The sequence below is a fragment of the Pyricularia grisea genome, chromosome I (genome assembly GCF_004355905.1).
Source record: "Pyricularia grisea strain NI907 chromosome I, whole genome shotgun sequence".
Taxonomy (NCBI): domain Eukaryota; kingdom Fungi; phylum Ascomycota; class Sordariomycetes; order Magnaporthales; family Pyriculariaceae; genus Pyricularia; species Pyricularia grisea.
The window spans coordinates 2,125,678-2,147,336 of record NC_044973.1 but is presented as its reverse complement, the minus strand read 5'-3'; the positions used below and the strand labels follow the sequence as shown (position 1 = coordinate 2,147,336).

Below are 21,659 nucleotides of genomic sequence, written 5' to 3'. Positions count from 1 at the left end.
AAATAAAATCAGCCAGGATAAAAACCAAACAAAGGCTAACTGTACTTGTTTATTTACGTACGTCAGTGGAGATCTGACCAAGGAGGAAAGGCTTGACCATGTCAACGCTGTCAAGGGCCTTATGAGACTCCCCGCCAAGACGCCTCAGGAAGTTGCCCCTGGAGCAAAGTCGCGTGTAAGCCACCTTTTGTGTACTAACCAAAGCCATATCATTTGCATACCAATTCAAAGTCATGCTAACGTAGCACCCCGCACTTGGCTAGTCAACGTTTTGCACATCTAAAAGACGCTCGACGTCCAATCGGTGGTTCGTCTTCAACTCCGAGCGGGCCCTCAGGGAGAAGTGCGCGTACAAGAGCTACCAATCGTACTGGGACTGGGCCAAGTATGCCACTCGCCCCTGAGAAGTCGCCAATTTTCAACGGCAATCCGTAAAGCCTCGGCGGCAACGGCGCCGCCATCCCGCACGAAGGTCCCATCATCGCACCGCCTCCGGGGACGAATGCACCCACCATCCAGCTGTCCCCCCGGGCCTTGGCGGCGGCCCTGTCACCGAAGGATCCGTTTGGCAACATGACCATCACCCTCGGCCCCGTCGCCCTGACCAACGTGCCACCCGGTCCCATGGGTGGTCTTGGTGACAACCCGAGGCCGCTCAAGAGGGATGTCGGGCCGGATGTCAACATGCGCTTTGCCAACTACTCGACCGTGCTGAACATGCTGTACAAGCCTGACATTGCCTCTTATCGTTTCCTGGCCGAGGGTGTGGCTCTGTCTGGAGACATTGGGCCCCATGGCGGTGGGCGCTATGTGATAGGGCAAGTCCAAGTCGTTCATCATCTTGGCTGGAGTTGATTCTTTGGCGTCGTAGTGCTAACCTTTTATGATTAGTGGCGATCCTGGCGGTGACTTCTTTGTCGCCCCTGAGATCCTGCCTTCTATGTACACCATGGACAGATGGATAGGATGTGGACTTCATGGTGAGGTTTTATACGCTTTCCACCGGCGAAAACAAGACTTGACTAACCAGCCCGAACACCACGAAACAACAGGCAACAACTCGACTCTTCAACGCGCTATATTGATCTGGGAAAGGATTTGTATGCACACCAGACTTGGTGGAACGAACTTCCCAGCCCACTCACGAGCGTTGATGACGTGCTAGATCTCGGTTATGTTGGACCATCAGTCACCATTAGAGAGGTCATGGACACGACCAAGGGGCCATTCTGCTATTTCTATCAATAGCAGGTTGTGGCTATCTTCGAATATTTGTGAAATAGGGTCAGGTTTGGACCTGGCAATGACGAATAGAACCTGTTTAGCATGTAAAGATCAATGTGCGACGATGTGATAATACGTGACAATACTGTATTGTAGACGGACAGTACAAGACAAGTGAAAGAAAAAAAAACAGTAAAATGTACTCAGCTATGCCGTATGCAATACACTGCTTAATGGTCGCAACTTTCCCAAACATAAAACTTCATTATGCGTCATCGTCACCGCTGTCAGCATCACAGCTCGGTGACCGTCCATTTTGCACCCAAGTATCTTGCAGCGGCCTGACTGAGAGGGTGACCTTTGCGCCTGTATTCAGCCCACCGCTCTGCACACCCAGCACCGTTAGCGGTTGGGTTGGAAAGATCAAAACAGTCGCTGAGTGTATCCCTCCATCCACAAAGAACTCTGCTATCGATCTGTCAATGATTGCCCTCAACGTCCAATTTGACCCTGGCCTCGTGTCCCACACATCAGCCGTCGAGAATTTGTCGGTGAAAAAGACGTTGTCTTGGAACAGGCTTCGTGCACCAGCCCGGTCTATGAAGAAGGGCATATCTCCGGCAAAGAACATGCCAAATTTGAGTGACTCGCTCGAATTTCCAGGGGCCGATAGAGTAAAGTTGAGAGAAGCGTCGGGGTTGAGCTTTTTGAACTCGAGGCCCGTGACGAGCACGTCGAGCAGGAAAGCCCCAGAGTTCCAGGCTGTCATATCGACGGATTTCGAGTCGGCCTCTGCCAGCTCGCAGTCTCCGTCCTTAGGGTCGACAGCGAGCACGGGCGTCAAGTCATATGGCTCGTCGACCATGATCCAGCCAATCCTTGGAGCCTTTGTCAGGTAGTTTGATCGCGGCAGGGTAAGGCCGCCCCTCCAGCCCTCAAGCTGGCCGGTTGGTGTCGACTGTGCGTAAGCCCAGTTGCTGGCCCATCCCATGTTGACGGCATTCATGTTTGATGGCACGCCCTCAAAATACTGGGCTGCGTAGTTGTCCTTGGCAAAGTCGGTAAGGCGGGTGGCGTCGTCGAAAGGAAAAAAGTGTGTGCCGTTGAATTTGCCAGGGAAATACTGGGTTACGGAACCTCCGAGTGGTGCACCGGGCTGCACCGATACGATGAGGACGTACGCCTCGCCGATGACCGGGCCGCCGACGCCGTCCTTTATGGGCATCTTGACAATCCCTGGGCATTCGTATTGGGCCCCCAACAGTCCACGGTTAGTGAAGTTTGACCTGGGCGTCCAGTCTCGTAGGTCGGGGCTGGTGTAGATGCCGACGGCAAATTCCTGAGAGTAAGCAACGGCCATGACCCAGTATCCTTGCATAAACTGCGAGCCCGGAGGCGGTTGGTACCAAAAGACTTTGGGGTCACGGAACTGGCTGCTAGTGCCTGCGATGACTGGGTTCTTATTGTAGTACTCGAATGTGAAGCCACCGTCCATTGAGTAGGCTAGGGCTTGAGTTTGAGGACCAGCGGTCCCGTCTTCCATATATTGAGCTAATGTCAGAATGGCGACAACTCCATCTTTCTTCCCAGGGGGAAAGAACTTTGATGTGTTGTTGACATCGACGACTATGCTACCCGAGTAGGCGAAAATAGTCTCCTCGGGTGGAAATATGGCGATTTTCTGGTTGTTCCAGTGATAGAGGTCTTGGCTTGTGGCATGTCCCCAATGCTGGTTTCCTGCGACCAGACCTGTCGGGTTGTATTGGTAGTAGACATGCCATATACCGTTTGCGTCCCTAAACATGCCGTTCGGATCGTTCATAAAATGCTGCGGTGGGGTGAAATGCACACGAGGCCGGAGGACGCCGGTATAGTTGCCGGGTATTGGAACGCCTGTTGGCACAGCCGGGTTCACAAAAGGCACCACATTCTGTGCCGCCGCCACCGAGGCAGCCACGAGAACTGACCCTGCCGCAGCCGTGACACTGTTCGCCAGTGGTAGGAGCATTTCGCTGTCGTCGACTCGATGTCCCTCGGCGACTTCGAGTTCGGGAGCTAGGCGCGGCAGAGCTGCGGTGGTTACGGAAGGCGTTGGTGGAACAAGATTAACCGGACAGGTTGGATATCTGAAGAGCAGGGCGGCGAGGCCAAAGTATAGTAAACACATATTGGCCGAGACACCTCAAAGACCAAACAAGCTAGCTAACTTGGGTACTAGTAGGTAAGGTAAGTAGGTAGGTAACGTAGGTAGGTAGGGAAGGTAGTATGATCATGTATATGGCTTTCGGACGAATGGCGCCAAGTAAAAAAAAATCAGTGACCGCGACGAACCCCAAGGGCGATTCCAACGCTGCTTCAGTGAATCGATTATCGATAATAGTATTAAAGTCAAGCCTTGCTTGAGCTTAAAAGACGGCGTTCTTGGGTGGCCCGCCGTAACAAGATATGTTAGATGTGCTTAAACTCTGTATACATGTTTCGGCACAAAGTTAAGGTGAATCGCATGAGTGGGGGAGTTTGCCATGTACAACAACACCATCTACAGTAAGTAGGTGTATATACTGTGGATTGTGGATAATATGCTCTGCTTTTTTGTGGTTTTGCTTGACTCGAAGCCAGGCAGAATCTTGGAAGAAAAGGTATTGCAGTTGATAGATACCGTGATAAACATGTCCAGTTGTTCCATCAGCTTGATGACCATGCTTGCGATGACCAGAAAAATTCCGAGTTTTGCGATAGCTGGGTTTTGAGAGTTGCATCTTTCGGCTGAAAACTTTCCTTCTGGAAACGACATGGGATTCGATCGGACGGAAGCATGAAATGAAATTCTGACGCGCTAAATACTGGTCTAGCTGATCAGATGCACGCGAGTTGCGAGAAAGAACGATATCGGCACAAGAACCAAATAATGGTAGAATGCAGTGGATACCACACCATGGGTCCATCAAGCTACCATCCCTACCTACGTGGTAGGGGGAGGGTAGGTAGGTAGGGTAGGTACTGATGGAGTCCGGGATTTTGTTCAACATCCGAGTCCGGCTGGCATAGATAAATAATGGCTAGTGCCCTTTACGCAGTAAAACTCCGTACACACAGCTTACATGATTACGCGCAATGGGAAAGGAAGGAACCATTAATTGCAATTGCAGTATATATATACAAGCTACCTTCCTTAGGTAAAAAATGTACCTCTCAGGCAGGTACTTTTTATATAACGTTCAGTAGGTAGGTACGTTACCTAGGTACCTACCTACCTTATGCTAGGGTAGGCGGGGTCAGTCCGTTATGTAGGTGCATAACGTAGTGACGTATTACGTATCCATCTACACGGAAACGGTTGCGAACCCCGTCTCTTTTTCTATTCTGAAGCATCTTAGCGTGCCAAATAAGGTGTGGAAAAAAAAAAAAAAAAAAAAAAAAAAACAAGTACCTGCACCTACTGTACTTTACTCTTATAGCATCTAGACTAGACTTTTGTCCAAACGCCCCCTGCAGGATAAATACCATTTGAAGCGCGTCTCGTGATGATATCTCCTTTCCCCCCCCAACACCCACCCCATTTCAAGTGCCATTTAGATAGGTTCCGGAGGTTCCACATTCCACTCATGAAAGACGGGAATTCCTGAGGCTGGGCGCTGATGTTTGCCCAGGCTCATTGAGGCTCACAACCCCACCAACTTGGGTACCTTAGCTAGCTGTCAAAAGAAGTCACGGTCACTCTTGTTGATCTAATCGTGCCTTTCCCCTCACACAATCCGTCCCCAGACGTAGGCAAAGTTGCTGAAGAATCTAACCGACTGGGCTGGCGACCGTCTCCGTATTGATAGAGAGTGTGAGGTTTCATTAGTTTCTTTCTAGTTTGAAACAATTAAATCCTTCACGATGGGCATCAACAATCCTCTCCCATCGTCTATGGCGTGTAAGTCACTTGGACCTTTTCATTGCCTGAAATTCCGAGAATGCCGACCTTCCGGCAGACATACTCACCACCAACATTTGCTCCATTTTATGTTCTTCTTTGGCTACAACCCTACAATAACCAAAATAACGCCGGCGTCAAACTGATTCAAGAGTTTCCCCCTAATTTAATCTTTAGCGGAGTGCAAGAAATGCGGCAAGATTTTGGCGTCTTTTATCGATCCGCGCCAAGCATATGGTCCCGACAAGGTCATACCGCCACACATTTTGGCAGAGGCCAAGGTAAGTCCTTATTCCAAGTCCGCGCGGTCGCTGCCATCCAAAATTCCTCACCAGACACGAACTAACTCTTTGCATCATCCTATCACAACAAAAGGGACTTGCCATCCTCACCGTCATCAAGGCTGGTTTTGTGGGCAGTGCTCGGTTCGGCAGTGGTCTTGTGATCGCCCGCCTTCCGGATGGCTCGTGGAGCGCCCCGAGCGCCATCGCCACGGGCGGCGCCGGCGTGGGCGGACAGATCGGCTTCGAGCTGACCGACTTTGTGTTTATCCTTAATGATGCCGCCGCCGTCAAGACCTTCAGCCAGAGCGGCAGCCTGACCCTCGGCGGCAACGTCTCCATCGCCGCCGGCCCCGTCGGTCGCAACGCCGAGGCCGCCGGCGCCGCCAGTTTGCGCAGCGTCGCGGGCATCTTCAGCTACTCAAAGACCAAGGGTTTGTTCGCCGGTGTCTCGCTCGAGGGCTCTGCCATCGTCGAGCGCAAGGACGCAAACACCAAGATGTACGGCCGCCCCATCAGCGCGCAGGAGCTACTGACGGGCGGAGAGCGGGCTCCCCCGGCCGCCGCTCCGCTCATCAACATCCTCACCTCGCGCGCCTTCAGTGGCGCCGGCCGCAGCGGGTCCTTCAACGACGGCATGTACAATGATACTCCCCAGTACGACAGCCACCGCGATAACGTTGTCTGGGAGGGTCGGAGGGGAAGCGCGCACGGGGAGGCAGCATCGTCGAGAGATGCGGGAGCAGGGGCCAGTGAGTTTGGTGCGCCGAAGCGGTCTGCAACATGGCAGCACAATACCTCCAACAACAGCGATGTATACGAGCCTCCCCGATTCGGCGCAGCTGGAGTATCAAGGTCGAACACCGTGAACGATGCGAGGACCACTTCGGCATTTGGTGCCTCTGCTGCTGCTGGTGCCGCCGGGTCTCGTGGCCCAAAACCTCCGGTTGCTCCGAAGCCCAATTTTGCCAGCAAGCAGGCACTGCTCCAAAAGAACCAGGCCGTAGCCCTCTTCACCTTCGAAGCCGACCAACCAGGAGACCTCGGTTTCAAGAAGGGTGAGATTATCACAGTGGTCAAGAAGACAGACAGTGATAATGATTGGTGGTAGGTTCTTCCCGTCCCGTATCTCGTGGAATGGAAAGAATAATTCACTTACGCTAATTTGCCTTTTTTTTTTTTTTTAAACCTGCTTTTCCCTTTGAACAGGACCGGCATGATAGGTACCAGGCATGGTACTTTCCCAAGCAATTATGTCAAGATGCAATCGTGAGGAAACAACCTTTTTTTACCACTGCGGCAAGCGGAAACGGCGGTATACCAGGATCTGAGACCAATTTTCTGTTACTAGCGAGTTTCTTTTGTGCTTCTCCATTACTCATGGTTCACAGCATCTGATTTTCATGACATTTCTGGAGTTTGAGGATACCTTCCTGTTTCTTTTTCATTTCCTTGTCTTTTCTTCTTTTCCCCCCTCCTTTTTCTTCCCCCTCACTCAATTTTCTGGGGCAAGCTGAGTTATTCCTTCATGATGTTAGTTGAACATAAATCTTGATGATAACGTCTCAGATTCACAGCACATTTTGTTGAGCCATCGTCTGCTTAGGCACAGTTGCCGGGATTTAAGTGGGGACTGGCATAAGGATTGTTCAAGATACCTAACTTGTTTATTGACTGTGGAAGTCATATACAAATACTCCTCAACTAGTAGTGGAACTGATATAAGACCAGTTTACATTGCATAATTCTAGTCTTGCCTCCTTGATACTAACACGATCGCATGCGGGACTTGAGACTTTTTTTTTTCAAATCGACGAGAAAGGCCGGTAGAACCAACAAGAGACATGATATCCCTGAATGAAATTTGTATATAGTCATTCTCCAGTTCCTGTCGACAAACAAGAAAGAGTGTGCTTTCTATGAAACGCTATCGCCACCCATGATCATCAATCAAAACAAAACTCTGTCCGAAATTAGCCTGCGAGAAGAACTCAGGAAAGGGTCCTCGCTCCGCCCGGCAAAGGAAAGAAAGAGAAATCGCTGAGAATTATTCGTCCCACCAACCCCGATAAAAATATAAAAGTAAAAAAGAAGTAAAAATAAAAAAGAGAGGATAAGATGAGATACATCAAGCAAACCCAAATCCCTGGGCATTCCCGAGTGCCATGCAAAGTCTCTCCCGTAAAACCTCCTTATCACGATATTGCGGCAATAGTAGAATTCCATAGCAAGTGTACGCGGTTGGCAGATGACCGCCCTCGTCCTCCTCGCCGTTGCGCTGGATCACAAACTGCAGGTTCTTAAGCCCGCCAACAGGTACCCGGTCCGAGGCTGTGACGAACTCGAGCAGCTTGCGCCGCATGCTGTCGTCGAATTTACGCACAACCGACCAGAAATCCCTCACGGTCCGGTGAGAAGCGTCCCACCCGACATACCTAGCATGACGCCGCAATTCGGCCACGTCAATGTCTTGCACGCCTTCAACTACAGACCGAAGCAGGCGCGGTGACAGCAGCGTGAGAGGCTTAGTGCCCAGACAGGTCCGGAAACCCCGCGCAAAGGCCTCAAATTGGGGACGCACGCTGACGTCTGTCAAGTATCGAATATAGTCGGCCACATATGCATTGCGGTTGTCACGCGTCACCGCTGGCGCGTCCGAAGGGTTACCTTCGTGCAGTGGCGGCGCCGGTGCCGTACCTGAGGACCAAGAAGACGATAGCGCCGTGCCGCCAAACGCATACTTACTCGGGAAGCACGGCCATTGCGCGTCTTGGTCGCTCTCCATCTCGCGAGATACTGGCTGCCCAAACATGGACACAGAGAACTCGTACGTCAACGAGAAGACGTCCTCCACCGAACCTGCGCTTTCATCCCAGTCGAGAAGTGTGGTTAGACCACTGGCCAGCTCTGGCCAACCGTCCGAAATGTGGTGCAGGTCCGTAACCGGTTCACCCAGCAGTTTGCAGTAGAGGGCCTCAGGGAATGTAACCGGAAGGGTGAGGCCGTTGTAGACGGCTAGAGAAAAGAGCAGTCCAATAAGCTCGAACTTCCAGTCCGGCTCGGGTGACCCTGGGTGGAACCAAGTCATCTTGGTCCTTTCGTCAACCGTAAAAAGCCCGTAGTCGGGATTGAGCGCCTCAGCCATGACCATGCGAAAGAACTCTTGCTGGACGCCACCAGAGTCGAAACCTTCCTCCCCGTTCCCCTCGCCGAGCCTGACTTTCAGCGGACGTAAAAGCTCACGCTCTTCCCTTCGCCATAGTTGATCAAAAGTGTCCTCCAATACACGTTCTCTGCTTATGCTGAGGACCAAGTATTTGGACGATGCGGCCTTCAACATATCCTGGAGCACATTCTTGTGGTGGGGATTAATGATAAGATTGCCCCTAGGTGGGACTATGGCGCTTATCCTGTCGTGTAGTGAGTTCGATTCCTCGAATGAACGACTCATGCGCGAAAAGTTGATGGATCTGAAATATGACACGAGCTTTGATGAGCTGAACATAAACGGGAAGTCCAGGAGGTGGCGCTTCTGTCTGGTCGAAGTGAAGGACAACCAAGAGACAGGAACGTCCACTTCGTCGAGCCGATCAGCAAAATAGTCGGCACGAAACTGACCGTCAGCCAAGACTAGTAGGCGTCTCTTTTCGTCTGTTTTTTTTTTTTGTTCGGCAAAGTCAGCAAGGGTGAAAACTATTAGTGGTGTACAGATTCACGGCAATATTCAAGCACTCACGCATGGCCTTGAGAAGTGCCAGGGCGCCGCCGAAAGGCCCATCCCCGGGCACTATCGGCTGCCCATCCCACTCATGAAGCATGACGTTCCTCGCCCAATCAAGGAGTAGAGTAGGGGCCCTGATCTCGTGTACGGCTCGACTTGGGATGCTGAAATGTAACATGTACATGGTATCGGCATTCAGAAAGTCCAGTTGCTGAAAAAGAGGCTCAAGAACATCGGGCAGGTCCGGCGACTCGCCGTCTGAAGTAGAATCAAGGTCCATCGCAACCATATCGTTGAAGTAATTGCGAGTAGTAATGGCAGCGAAGAGTCGCCTAGCTAGCCGAATGGCAAGGTCGTTTGCGAAAGCGTCGTTATATGCTAAACACAATGGGGTAGACGGTCGAGAAACCGCACCCGTCCTCGCCAGGATCAGGCCATGCGCTCGGATGCGAGACATATCTTGAAGTTCCTCCTTTGAAAATGTCAAGGGAGCCACCGCAATCAAAAGGTGCATGCAGATAGATAACAGCATGCCCGCCTCAGTATCAGTGAGCGAACTCTCTTGCTTTGGAAAGAGTCTTGCAGTTGGTGAGCGCAGCGACTGGACAGACTTGGGTGGTACAAAGAGTGCCTCTGCAGCCATCCAGAGACTATGTATTACCACTGTAGGGGCGACCCGGCTCATCCTCAACATGCAATACCACATGGTTTGGGAATCGAATAACTGTCCTTTCTTGGTAAAAGACCTAATGAGGCGCCGGGGATCGCTCAATACATAGAAAAAGCTTTGCTCGATGAACATCATCCATCGCAACAGCATGTCCGAGGGATACGGCCCGGGAGCAGATTGTTTCCTTTGCATGAGTTTTCCTTTGTGCGAGATGCCTTCTCGGACCGAGTCGTGACGACACACATAACGAGGTTCGAAAAGGTGCGATTCGGCAGTGCTGTCATCCTGTAGTATATCGCAAAACATGTCGATGATCTCGGGGTTAAGCCGCGATAGAGACTGGGGCAAAAATTGGCTGTACGCACGCTCAAAGCCGTCATCAATGTCGCAGGGTGAAACTTCTCGGCACGATCTTTCTGAGCTTGAGAGTCCTCCAGGAGAGCGTGTTGTGTGATCGGTGCCCTCGCGTTTTCTGTCATTAGTGTCGTTGGGATTCCTGTAGCCTGGCTTTGGCCTATTCTCAGTTGTGTTGGTTTTTGGTGGTGGCATCGTTTCCAAAGGCACGCCTCCAAAAATCCCAGTGCTAGACAGCTGGGAAATAGGCCGCGGTATAGTTGCGTTGCCAGGTTTAAGGTTTGGCTTAGATCCCTTCTCTTGAGAAATGCCATTCAGAAGAGGAGAAATCAAGGTCGTCGGGAAAAGTTCGTCCGCTCCCGCCTGCTCGGAAGGGAAACTATCAATCGAGAGATTGCGCTTCGGCTTCGTGGAAGGAGTGCGAACTCTAGCGTTTGAATTTTGGCGCTGACCGCAAGGCCGCGAAGGCACAGAGTGGCCATTGGTGACCGCCCTCTCAGCCCTCGGCGCATCCCCGTTCGCCCCGCGCACCTGTTGCTGCTCAGAAGAGCATTGGTCGTCGGCAGGAATTGGTGATGAAGTGTTGGAGGTGTGGGATGATCCCTTAGATGATGAAGATGCGGATGACGAGACTGATCCTGGGGCAGAAACCAGACCCGTTTCCAAGGTATCTGTTTCGTGATCCTCGTGGCTCTCAGGCGAATTTCCAGACACAAGTTCTACTCTTTCTGTGACCTTGTCTACTTGGGCACCTGAGTTCTTCGATTGGTCCACCGGCGCGTTGCTCTCAGCCGAGCCTTCTACCGCATGCCTCCCTTCATAGTCCTTTGCTTTCCTAGATAGCTCCTCCAGACTTGCTGGGGTAAGCCACTCCAACATTTTGAATGCAACAGTCCCAAACATGTTAGCTGCAAAAGATCTGTAGTCTTTACTGACGTGCTTTTCAGTCATCGTAACCTGCGTTGAAGCCTGGGCCCCGACATGCGTTGAGTTGCTACTCGCATTGTTGTCTAATGCCTTTCCTCGCGCTGAGCTAGACCTCCTCTGATGCCTTGTTGACTGAGCTGTCGAACCAGAACCTGAGCTTGCGGGTAGCTTCGATGGGGGAGAGCGAGGGTGTTGATTCGAGGCTTTCGAGAAGATCAAAGAATTCAGAGCGGCTGGAGGGGTCTTGGGTGAACGAAGAGTCGGGCACAAGGCGGCCTCGGGGTTGTCTTGGCTTGCCAAAAATACGGCTATAGTCCTCGCGCTCGTAGTGTTGTAGCGTCTAAGGGGTGCTCGACCAACTGTCCTCCGGCGGCAGCTGAAGCATGTCGGAGTATTGCAGGTACTCGAGCCACAGCCATCGCGAAGCTGAACTATGAATCTACAATAGTTGCGGACCCACGAATTAGCACACCGTAGTTGAAGGCTACGCCAAAAACGCGGACAGACGACATACTTTTGAACAAGGAGCTGGAAATTGTGACGACGGCTGGCGCGGTGGATGGTGTAAACCCTTTTGGGATTCTCAACATCCTCTACCAGCTCTTCCAGAACGGATGGAGCATCACGAGGTAGCCGTGGAAAGGCGGCATGCTCCCATAGTCCGGCAAATATCTCGGCTTCAATGGGATCTTGGGCGTCGGATGGTCGGCGGTGGGTGTCTCTGGTCATGACGATCGAGTATCGGTCGGCTTGTGGAGTCAGAGCAATCCCTCAGGGTCTTGGGATGCTATCTGCCAGGCGAGGGCCTATTGGAAATACCGAGTATGTTTTGCTGCATCAAAAGCCGTGATCGTAAGGAAATCGGTACGTCTTCGATGGTTGGGAGGCGAATGTTTTCGAGGCCGTTTGCGGAGGGCGTTGCGCGATGTAGCGGCAATCTCGGCCTGTTGGTTGTATTTCGGATTGGCGCAAATTGCGTTGGATTACAATGAGGTACCTTTAGCGCCTTTAGGTTGGAAAAGGTGATATGTTCAAGGTAAGGTAAAGTACATATAGTAGAGTAAGGTAAGTAGGTAAGGTAGTCAAGGTAAGGATAGGTAAGGTAGGTTGGTTGTAAGGCAGGCTTTTTGTTGGTGGCGATGACTGTGAATCAATAGACGGATTCAGCCGCGCACGACACGATGGCAGCAGGCAGGCACGTTGCGGGTGGATTGAATGAGTGGAAACGCTGTTCTTGCCGGGGCCGGTAACGTGCAGTACCACTGACGGCTAGTTCTAGTTTCAGAATGCAATATCTACCTGCAACCAAAGTCAATGTACATATTTTGCGCAAACGAGATTTTTTTTTCTACTGTGCTTGATATTAAAGTTGATTTCAAGGTAAAAAAAAAAAAAAAATTAAAAAAAAATTGGCTTTTGACAGGGAAAAAGATTAGGAAAGCGAAAAATAAGATCACTGCTGTTTACCTGAAGTCTCGCGCAAGACGCAAGTCGTTCTTGGCGGCGCTTAGACAACCATGCCTTGCTTCTGGGCTGTTGGCAACGGATGGGCCATGTCGGTGTCAATCGCACCCTTTAAACCCTGAAAAATACGAGGTAGGCACGTACAGTAGAATTGGATTGGATATTATCTTGGTCACCTACTTAGGCGGACTAAGCGCGCCTACTGAATACCTACCTCCCTACGCGTTATCTAGCAGGTGGCATTTACTTAAGGTACCTAGTAAAGCTGTTTTAGGTTTCATCCACAAAGCCTAGACAGACCGCAAGCATCTCCCAGCCAGTAGCTGACCCCATCATAACTCATTCCATATCCAGCAAGCCAGGTACCTACAAAGGTATTTCGTTACATAAACATCTTTTCAGCGCCGACATGGACGACAGTCGATAAAAAAACATAAACCCAATTGCCATTAAAACTAAATTGCCATTTGAGGCAGCATGGAGTTGGCCTAGCTAGCTCGTCTTCGGTACGTCTGTTGGCCGTCGCTATTACCTGGAAAGACTTGCTGATAAACTGAAGCAGACCTAATGACAAAGAACGGGGATTGATTTCCTTAAATATCTTAAGCTGGTACATCATATCGTAAGCACATTGCTTTCGACTGTAGCTTGTGAATTGTAAATCAAAATTTAAGACGTTTTGGCCAGGGGCAAAAAAAGAGGCGTATTTATCAGCCGGATAAAACATTGTGACGTAGACCCTTTGTCATCTGTACAGTATAGGTGCAAAGTTTAACCCCACCAGTATTGAGCCCTCTGGGTCTACGACGATCCAGACTTTGGCGGCGGTTGACGGGTTTGATTCTTCTTTTGAACTTTTCATAACGTATTTCAATTCTAAACTCGCTGTCTGTCTAATTATTGACTCGACTTATCTTTCACTATCAAGGCTGACGGTCCAATCCTTCAGTCTCGACAAGATTCCGGGGTTGCTAATTCTGTGGTTTTGCAATTCCCCATCGCAAATAGGAAATTTCCATACCTACCAAATTCAGAAATACCCTTGACAAGAAAAAATAACCCCCCACAATTCGCCTTCCGCCCCTACCGAATTTGTGACTCGAAGTCCCCTCACTTGGAAAACCCCCCCCCTCTTCCCATCAACTTTTATTTTCTTCACCAACAAAACTCTTCGGTACCTGCTGAAGGTTTCGTTTTCCTCCGTCGTCTGCTCCTTCGAACACGATCTCCATTTCAGAGCAGTTACGAAACTTGAATATTCACCATAGACACAACAGCTCGAGAGTACCCCTCATCATGGCGACGATAGCAGCCGGTCGCGGCGCTCCCGACCCTGGGGATGCCTCGGGCGTCAGCGCCTCGGGTGCTCCGGCGAGCCACCCGTATACATGCAACACTTGCCACGTTGCTTTCAGAAATATTGACCTCCAGAAGAATCATATGAAGGGAGACTGGCACCGGTACAACCTGAAGCGCCGTGTCGCATCCCTGCCCCCGATTTCTTCAGAGATCTTCAACGAAAAGGTTCTCCAGGCGCGCGCGGCCACTACAGCACAGGCAGACAAAGTCGGTTTCGAGCGGGCCTGCGAGGTCTGTCAAAAGACGTATTACAGTGAAAACTCATTTCAGAACCACATCGGCAGCCAGAAACACAAAGCACGCGAGGCGGCACGTGGCTCCAAGGATGGTCGCGTGTTCGACGAAGCGAGCTCTGTCGTCAGCTCTACCTTCTCCCTTGGAGAGCCAATCCCAGATAACAGCAACAAGAGCAAGGTTGATCTTGACTCCGATGCTGAAGAGGAGTTTAGCCAGATGGTCGAGGGCCTCAAAACAACAAAGATCAACGGCAGCGAAGAGCGTACCTCTCCACTGAAGCGGCCCTCCAACCCTCACCTCTCCAAGGCAGAACACCCATTATCCGAACAGGCGAATGAGGATTCTGGAACTGCAACCCCCGTTGAGTCGACCAGGCCCGAGGCTGCACCGCCCAACAACATCAAAGCCTGCCTGTTCTGCAACTACGAGTCTCCCACTAGTCGGCTCAACGCTACCCACATGGAGCGCATACATGGCATGTTCATACCCGAAAAGGACTATCTTGTCAACCTTGATGGGCTTATAGAGGCCTTGGAGTACCGTGTGCGGGAGCTCAACGAGTGCTTATACTGCAGCAAAGTCAAAGCAAATGTCTTTGCTGTTCAGACCCACATGCGCGACACTAGTCACTGCAAGATCCCCTATTCTACAGAGGAGGAGCAGCTGGAGATTGGCGAGTTTTATGATTTCAGGAGCACATACTCTGACGGCGAGGGGTCGGATACTGAGGACGATGATGATGTTCCTCGTTCAGGTGGGGCCAAACTGGGTGCCAAGAGAATCACGACGGTCAAGGGCGAAGATGGCGACGAGGTTATGGAGGACGGAGACGGATGGGAGACAGACAGTTCAGCCTCCTCCCTGGACTCGGAGAACCTGACCGCTGTGCCTGCAGAGAAGCACTACCACCAATACGAAAGGCTCGAACGCCACCCGCATCATAGCACAAGCGACCCGCGTGGGCACCACCAAAAGGATGGTTGGCATTCACATGCGCACAAGCACACCCATGCCGCTTTCTATGACGAGTACGAACTGCACCTTCCCAACGGTAAACATGTGGGACACCGTGCCCACAACCGCTACTACCGACAGAATCTACGCGACCGGCCTGTCACGGAAGAGGAGAAGGCCGAGCGTCTCGCCCTCGAGCAGGGTCGCGCTGGTAGCCCAGATGATATGGACATTGATGGCCTCAACCGGCTCGCCCGTCGCAACGGCTCCAACTACCGCGCTCTTATCACCCGAGCGACTGGCGGCCAAGCACTGGCCGGTGTGTCTAAAGTTAAGATCAAGGAGGTGCAGAGGTCGGAGCAACGCGGTCGGAAGGCCGAAGGTCACCATCGTGGAAGGATGGAGTGGAAGACAAACAAGGCTGCCAACCACCAGGAGCACTTCCATTACTCCAAGCTTGGTGGCTGAGCGGTGCGCGTACTTATTGGTCTATTTTTGGACCATCTTTTCTGTCTTTCTGCTTTTTTTTTTCCGATATGCATTTGGATGGTTGGCTTTCATTTGGTGTCAATAGGGGATTTTTCTTTATAAAGAAAAAAAGAATAAAACACGGGATCAAGCATTGTCGGTGCGAAAAAAGTGGGACGGCTTTTTGGCCAAAGATATGTTCTTCTTTCTGACGGGCCTTGGGAATGCTTTGGTGAGTGTTGGTGTTACGGAAAAAGGACTTAAGTGACAATGGGGAAAAGGATGTTGTTATTCACGCAAAATAGATCGGGCATCGTTTTAGAAGTCCATGTGTGCCGTGCTTCCATATTTGTGCATATTTCTGCTAGTCCTAGTGGGAGTAGTGAGTAGACACACAGGCCGAGACATTGCGATCCCCGGTATGGAGAAGGTGTATTGGCGAGTTCGAACCATATCACCAGTCGCGCAGAACACCTAGTGCTCACTTCCAATAGTCCTCAACTGTTTTGCTCATTTATACCGTCTATCTTTTTCTGGTATCTCGAAAAAACGCCAACTTGGAGCCCATAAAAACCATAGTCGACATATCCGCTTAGAAATCCTCCTCGCCGGATCCAGAAACGATAACGTTGTTAACCTTGAGCACCATACGGCATAGCTGAGTGGCAAGCATAAGCTGTTGCTTTTTACCAATGAGAGGATCAATGACGAATGCGTCCTTCATGTTGTTGTTGCCACGACCCATGCAGTCAACACCAAGACGTCCCCGACCGCCTGCAGACTTGACCTGCTGCGACTTGACCTCGGCCAGCGTGGCGATTGGGTTCAGACCGCTGTTCTCGGCGAGTGTCATGGGCACCGTGTCAAGGGCTTCGGCGAAAGCACGCATCGCGTACTGCTCCAGGCCGGGTGTCTTGACAGCAGCATCCTCAACCGCCAAGCTGCAAGCGATTTCGGCAGCGCCGCCACCGTAAACAACTCGGTTATCCCGGACGAGGTTCCGGACGACGCATAGAGCATCGTGCAGTGAGCGGCGGGCCTCGTCGATGATCTGTTCAGAGTGTTAGTCAGGGTGGACTTTGGTATTCACTGGTTCTATATTGCTTACCATCTTGTTGCTTCCCCTGACAAACACGGTGACAGCTCGGGTGTTTGCGCACTCCTCAATGACCAACATCTTCTCTCTCGTCGTGCCAAAGGTCATTTCGCGGACGACTCCTGCAGTACCAAGCTTCTCTGCCTTGAGGTCCTCAAATCGGGGAACTATCCTGCCGTTGGTTGCAATTGCAATCAACTCTATCTCAGGGCCGCCAACCCACCGAACAGCGGGCAACTCGTTCTGTAGAAGCAGGTGGTTGGCCTCATCGTCAAAGCCCCATTGGCAAATTGCAAGGTTTGCTCCTGTATCTTTGATCTGCTGAATCATCTCGATGAACTTTTCCCTTTCATAGTTCTGCAGTTTCTTGAACTCCTCGACTGATGAGATCTCCAGCTTGTGTTTAGTCTTTGGCTTCGGGGGCTCAAAAGCGCATGTCAAGATAGCAATCTTGGCATCACGGACTTCTGATGGCATTTGGGGGTGTGAAAAGTCTTTGTCAATAATAACGCCCTTGACCAAAAGCGTGTCCTCGAGTGAGCCTCCGACCTTGCCGTCTACCTTGATGAGTTCAAAGTCGACGTCTTTTCTCTCCAAATCAGCCACGGACAGTACGGCATCTACCGCAATGTTGGCGAACTGGTCGTGTGCCTTTGACACGATCTTGCTTCCTAAACTTGTCCTTGCGACCTTGACCAGGTTCTCTGTCGAGTCCTTACTGAATTCTATAACGTCCGAGATGGCGTCCAGCTCTGCGACAGCAATGTCACAAGCTTGGTCGTAGCCATCAGCAATACGGATGGGGTGAATGCCCTTGTCGATGAGCTCAGCTGCCTGCTCCAGAAGCGCGCCTGCCAGTACAACAACGCCCGTTGTGCCGTCGCCGATCTCATCATCCTGTGACTTGGAAAGCTCAACCAGAAGTTTGGCAACGTGGTTGGTGATCTCCATTTGCTGCAGGATCGTTGCACCGTCGTTGGTTACGGTAATGTCGCCATCGGGAGAAATGAGAATCTTGTCCAGGCCGCGAGGTCCCAGTGAAGACTTGACGATGTTTGCCACTGTCCTAGCAGCTAGAATGTGTGACTTGACCGCCTCGTTTCCATATTGCCTCTTCTTCTTTCCTTGACTGCGTCGGGTAGAGCTTGGTTAGCTTCACAAGCTTTGTAGTGTTGCGGGGCGATCGGTATCAAGAAGCTTGGATAGTGGCGCGCATACTCTCTAACGACAATGAACGGCCGACCCTGCTCATCTTTCATCACCGCCGCTGTCGGTAGGGGTCGTAGTTAGCTCAGACATGTCCTGCGCTGAAGAGTCGGTAGCTCGTACCATTGGAAAGATCAAGATCTGCAAAGTCGGTCAGTATAAGAAACTTTTTTCAGTGAAAGGTATCCAGCTTTGACATTAAGAGCTTACTCATCGCCATCTTGAAAACTGTAAAAGGCTGCCCGAGCCGCTTGCAAAGGAGCTTTCAGGGTTGAGCTTTGCTTTGGCGAATGTTCCCCGAATCTCAGGTGGGCAAATAACGGCTTCAAAAAATAAATGTTGTTTCCCTGCATGGCATCCGCCATCGCGGCGGGCGCAAGCTCAAATTGGTACCGCGGGGAGGTCGCCACCTGATTGGACAAGGCCGGCGAAACGTACCTCCGCCCTAACCCCTGATTGAAGCTAAGTGAACGCCTGACCGTGTCTTTCATAGTGCAGAATACAGTAAACCCGACAGCCCAGGACACCGGTTACTACGTGGAAAGTACCCACCTTGCGTCACTGACGTGCCCCTCCAACGACGCGTTAATCAACTAGAATCGAACCCCGCTTCCTTGTTCAGCGTGAAGCTGCTTTTTAACTACCTATGACAGGGCTGTATTTTCTTGTCACCAGAAAACCATCCGAGCCTAATTGCATCAATTAAAACTCAATTTTAACCCTGGGCTTTATGTTGCCCCGAGACGTGCACGCATGCTATAATTCGAATAATAGGAGCCTGAGAAGAATTACCAGCCCGTCTATATACACGTGCAAAGTCCGTCGAACCGCATACTACACTTAGCAGTTTATTGCGGCATCCCTGTTCATGATATCAGCCTTTGCGATTTCCCTTACCATAATCGCCCAACATGTCACGACACAGCGCCTTTAACAACTACGATTACGACAACGAGCTTGATGAGTACGATGGTTACGACAACACAGGAGAGGAAGAGCTCAGTCCAGAAGACCGTGAATCGATGGTCCTGGGCACATCTGCCGTTCGTGAAGCCCTCGCTACCGAATCATCTAAAGTCACAACGGCCCAGATTCAGGAGGCACTATGGCACTACTATTACGACGTAGACAAGTCGGTCGCCTATTTGGTCAGCAAGTATATCTCGCCGCCGGCCGACAGCAAAAAGGCGAAAAAGGCAACAAATAACCCGGAAGGTATGTCGAAATTTCCTAGCTCCCTCTCTTGTCATACCCCAGCCGACCATCAAGTGTGCGCAGCCGAAGGGTGTTCAATGGAGGGATCCAGGGACTTGGCATGGTACGGAGGTTACGGTACCGCCTCAACAACGACCAAACCGTCAGCTTTCAGACCCCCAGTGTCTTTTTGGTTTGACGATATGCCGTGGTTGAATGTCCCCGATCACCGACGGGCCGAATTCATTGCACCGGAGCTCCCACGCGGTGGGCTTCTCGGTGGATCTGGCGCGGCTCCAAAGATGTCCAAGCTGCAGGCATTGGCCGCCGCCCGAAAGAAAAAGGCTAGCGAGAAGAAGATTGAGGAAACCGAAACCTCTCCGGAGCAGGAGATGGGCAATCTGTCTTTGCAATCTTCACAGACCAAGGTGTCAACCACGCCGAAGCTTGGTGCGTTAGTCAAGAAAAGAAAAGATGCCGCCTCTGTCTCATCAGACTACTGTCCACCACAGTCGGTAGCAGTAGCTCAACATGAGGTCCCTACCATGGACGGCACTGCAGATGAGATGGATACAAAAACAACTTCCAGCGAGACTGAGCTGAATACCAACGAAGTCGCTGAACCATCGGCTTTCGCTCTCACGCTGCTGGGACCCAGATCCAACTCAGAATCTTCTCAGAAGCAACAGCAGTCGTTCGGGCTTCCTTATCTGGTCATGGATCCTTCCATTTCGGACATTTTCTCACGACCCTCCCCGGACGATAGGGTCATGACGGCACAAGCGCAAGGTGCGCTCATGGGCGGCAAGAAATGAGGTCGCATCAGGTCGACTAACCAATTATTGTTCCACAGCCGGGAAACCCAAGGCCACGGCCAAAAAGGGCAAATCCGATAAAGTTGACTCGCTGTCCAACTCGGTGCAGAGCTTGAAGGTTGAGGATGTCGCTCCTCTTCCCAAGAGTAAAAATCTGGATGTTCTTGGCGAGTACGAGAAGAGCATCAAGAAGAAGAATGCGAGTTTTGTCGTTGTGGGGCATGTCGATGCGGGCAAAAGCACCATGATGGGGAGACTACTTCTAGATATGAACGTGGTTGATGACAGGACCATCAGCAAGTACAAAAAGGAAGCCGAGGCGATGGGCAAGGGATCCTTCGCACTCGCATGGGTTTTAGACTCAACAAGTGACGAGAGAGCTCACGGCGTTACCATTGATATCGCCAAAAGTCGCTTCGAGACCGAGAGCACGATCTTCACGATTCTAGATGCACCAGGCCATCAGGACTTTGTCCCGAATATGATAGCAGGAGCCAGTCAAGCAGATTTTGCTATTTTGGTGATAGATGCTACTGTTGGGGCTTATGAGCGTGGTCTCAAGGGTCAAACAAAGGAACACGCACAGTTGATTAGAAGCATCGGCGTTTCTCGCATTATTGTGGCAGTCAACAAGCTCGATGCTATGAACTGGTCCCAGGATCGCTTCAACGAGATCTCTGACGGCATGTCGGGATTCATGTCGGCACTTGGATTCCAGATGAAGAATATTAGCTTCATCCCGCTATCTGGGCTGAAAGGTGACAACATGGTCAAACGATCAACAACAGAAGCTGCATCTTGGCACACAGGCCCGACGTTGCTTGAGGAACTGGAAAGTTCAGAGCCAATGACCCGTGCGCTGAAGGAACCATTACGGATAACAGTCTCAGATATATACAACATCGGCCAGAACACACTCACGGTTGGCGGGAGGTTAGACGCCGGATCGGTCCAGATGGGCGATGCCCTGCTTGTGCAACCGAGCGGAGAGAAAGCCTACGTTAAAACCATAGAGGTCGACTCAGAAGATGTGGACTGGGCAGTTGCTGGTCAGAATGTGCTGCTACAGTTATCTCACATTGATCCTGAGCGAGTTAGAGCCGGGGATGTGATTTGCGACCCGACCAACCCGATCCAGTGCATCGACAGCTTTACGGCAAAGGTTCTCGCTTTTGATCACCTCTGGCCCATGCCACTACAAGTACATCGAGGTCGACTGGACGCTGTTGGTACTTTACAGTCTATGCTGGCCGTACTGGACAACGCGACAGGGACAGTTGTCAAGAAGAAGCCGAAAATCGTCAAGCCAGGCATGACTGCTCGCGTGGTTGTCAAGATGACTGGGACTAAAGTACCACTGGAAGCTGGGCAGCGCATCATCTTGCGATGTGACGGTAGGACTCTGGCAGCTGGGATTATCGAATAGCAGTAGATGGAGATAGTCAGCGATAGTCATGTATCGAAGAGACAGCGGTTCGGATTGAACAAGTGACATACGTGACATATGTGACATGAGTGATTGGCATGATTAAGATTGACTAATCGCATGACATGGATTATCAAAGGCAAGGAACCCCACCTCCGCAAAAACTTCCCTACCCCAGCACAGCACGGCTCAAGGCTATAAAAAGACTGGACACGGTGGCAGAGTTGCAAGGCGGCTTGGGCGGCAATGGCGGCCGTTGGCGCGTGCAATACGTCGCCACAGCACCCCTGAGCAGAGCCCCATCCTTTATCCCAACCCTTGAGGATCGAAAGGTGAGGGGAAGC

At 51.3% G+C, this 21,659-nt stretch overlaps 7 protein-coding genes across 7 annotated transcripts; 4 read left to right on the top strand and 3 right to left on the bottom strand.

Annotated features, from left to right (window-relative positions):
• Positions 1 to 883: 883 nt before the first annotated feature.
• PgNI_05666 (uncharacterized protein) lies at positions 884 to 1,248 on the top strand (the record flags this gene model as incomplete). The annotated part of the gene is made up of 2 exons (XM_031125697.1): positions 884 to 980; positions 1,031 to 1,248. 2 exons carry the CDS (start codon positions 884 to 886, stop codon positions 1,246 to 1,248), a joined length of 315 nt encoding a protein of 104 aa, XP_030982633.1.
• Positions 1,249 to 1,489: 241 nt separating this feature from the next.
• On the bottom strand, positions 1,490 to 3,391 carry PgNI_05665 (uncharacterized protein; the record flags this gene model as incomplete). Its single annotated transcript, XM_031125696.1, has 1 exon — positions 1,490 to 3,391. One exon carries the CDS (start codon positions 3,389 to 3,391, stop codon positions 1,490 to 1,492), a length of 1,902 nt encoding a protein of 633 aa, XP_030983169.1.
• Positions 3,392 to 4,781: 1,390 nt separating this feature from the next.
• PgNI_05664 (uncharacterized protein) lies at positions 4,782 to 6,697 on the top strand (the record flags this gene model as incomplete). Its single annotated transcript, XM_031125695.1, has 4 exons — positions 4,782 to 5,143; positions 5,321 to 5,424; positions 5,519 to 6,531; positions 6,634 to 6,697. Exons 1-4 carry the CDS (start codon positions 5,107 to 5,109, stop codon positions 6,695 to 6,697), a joined length of 1,218 nt encoding a protein of 405 aa, XP_030982210.1. The 5' UTR covers positions 4,782 to 5,106.
• Positions 6,698 to 7,552: 855 nt separating this feature from the next.
• PgNI_05663 (uncharacterized protein) lies at positions 7,553 to 11,825 on the bottom strand (the record flags this gene model as incomplete). The annotated part of the gene is made up of 3 exons (XM_031125694.1): positions 7,553 to 9,075; positions 9,161 to 11,535; positions 11,611 to 11,825. The coding sequence occupies 3 exons, from the start codon at positions 11,823 to 11,825 to the stop codon at positions 7,553 to 7,555; spliced, it is 4,113 nt and encodes a 1,370-aa protein (XP_030982632.1).
• Positions 11,826 to 13,469: 1,644 nt separating this feature from the next.
• Positions 13,470 to 18,193, bottom strand: PgNI_05661 (uncharacterized protein). The gene is made up of 5 exons (XM_031125692.1): positions 18,091 to 18,193; positions 18,004 to 18,021; positions 17,893 to 17,941; positions 16,687 to 17,803; positions 13,470 to 16,629 (listed from the first exon to the last, which is right to left on the bottom strand). The coding sequence occupies exons 1-5, from the start codon at positions 18,098 to 18,100 to the stop codon at positions 16,171 to 16,173; spliced, it is 1,653 nt and encodes a 550-aa protein (XP_030982630.1). The 5' UTR covers positions 18,101 to 18,193; the 3' UTR covers positions 13,470 to 16,170.
• PgNI_05662 (uncharacterized protein) lies at positions 13,857 to 15,578 on the top strand (the record flags this gene model as incomplete). The annotated part of the gene is made up of 1 exon (XM_031125693.1): positions 13,857 to 15,578. The coding sequence occupies one exon, from the start codon at positions 13,857 to 13,859 to the stop codon at positions 15,576 to 15,578; it is 1,722 nt and encodes a 573-aa protein (XP_030982631.1).
• Positions 18,194 to 18,544: 351 nt separating the features above from the next.
• On the top strand, positions 18,545 to 21,385 carry PgNI_05660 (uncharacterized protein). The gene is made up of 3 exons (XM_031125691.1): positions 18,545 to 19,095; positions 19,138 to 19,863; positions 19,928 to 21,385. The coding sequence occupies exons 1-3, from the start codon at positions 18,792 to 18,794 to the stop codon at positions 21,313 to 21,315; spliced, it is 2,418 nt and encodes an 805-aa protein (XP_030982629.1). The 5' UTR covers positions 18,545 to 18,791; the 3' UTR covers positions 21,316 to 21,385.
• Positions 21,386 to 21,659: the final 274 nt, after the last annotated feature.

Coding starts and splice junctions, on each gene's coding strand:
- PgNI_05660 (XM_031125691.1), top strand. CDS start 18,792: ATGTCACGACACAGCGCCTTTAACAACTACGATTACGACAACGAGCTT. Junction 19,096..19,137: donor GGCAACAAATAACCCGGAAG/GTATGTCGAAAT, acceptor GTCATACCCCAG/CCGACCATCAAGTGTGCGCA. Junction 19,864..19,927: donor CATGACGGCACAAGCGCAAG/GTGCGCTCATGG, acceptor ATTGTTCCACAG/CCGGGAAACCCAAGGCCACG.
- PgNI_05661 (XM_031125692.1), bottom strand. Junction 17,804..17,892: donor CCGTTCATTGTCGTTAGAGA/GTATGCGCGCCA, acceptor TACCCGACGCAG/TCAAGGAAAGAAGAAGAGGC. Junction 16,630..16,686: donor TCAGGGGAAGCAACAAGATG/GTAAGCAATATA, acceptor CACTCTGAACAG/ATCATCGACGAGGCCCGCCG.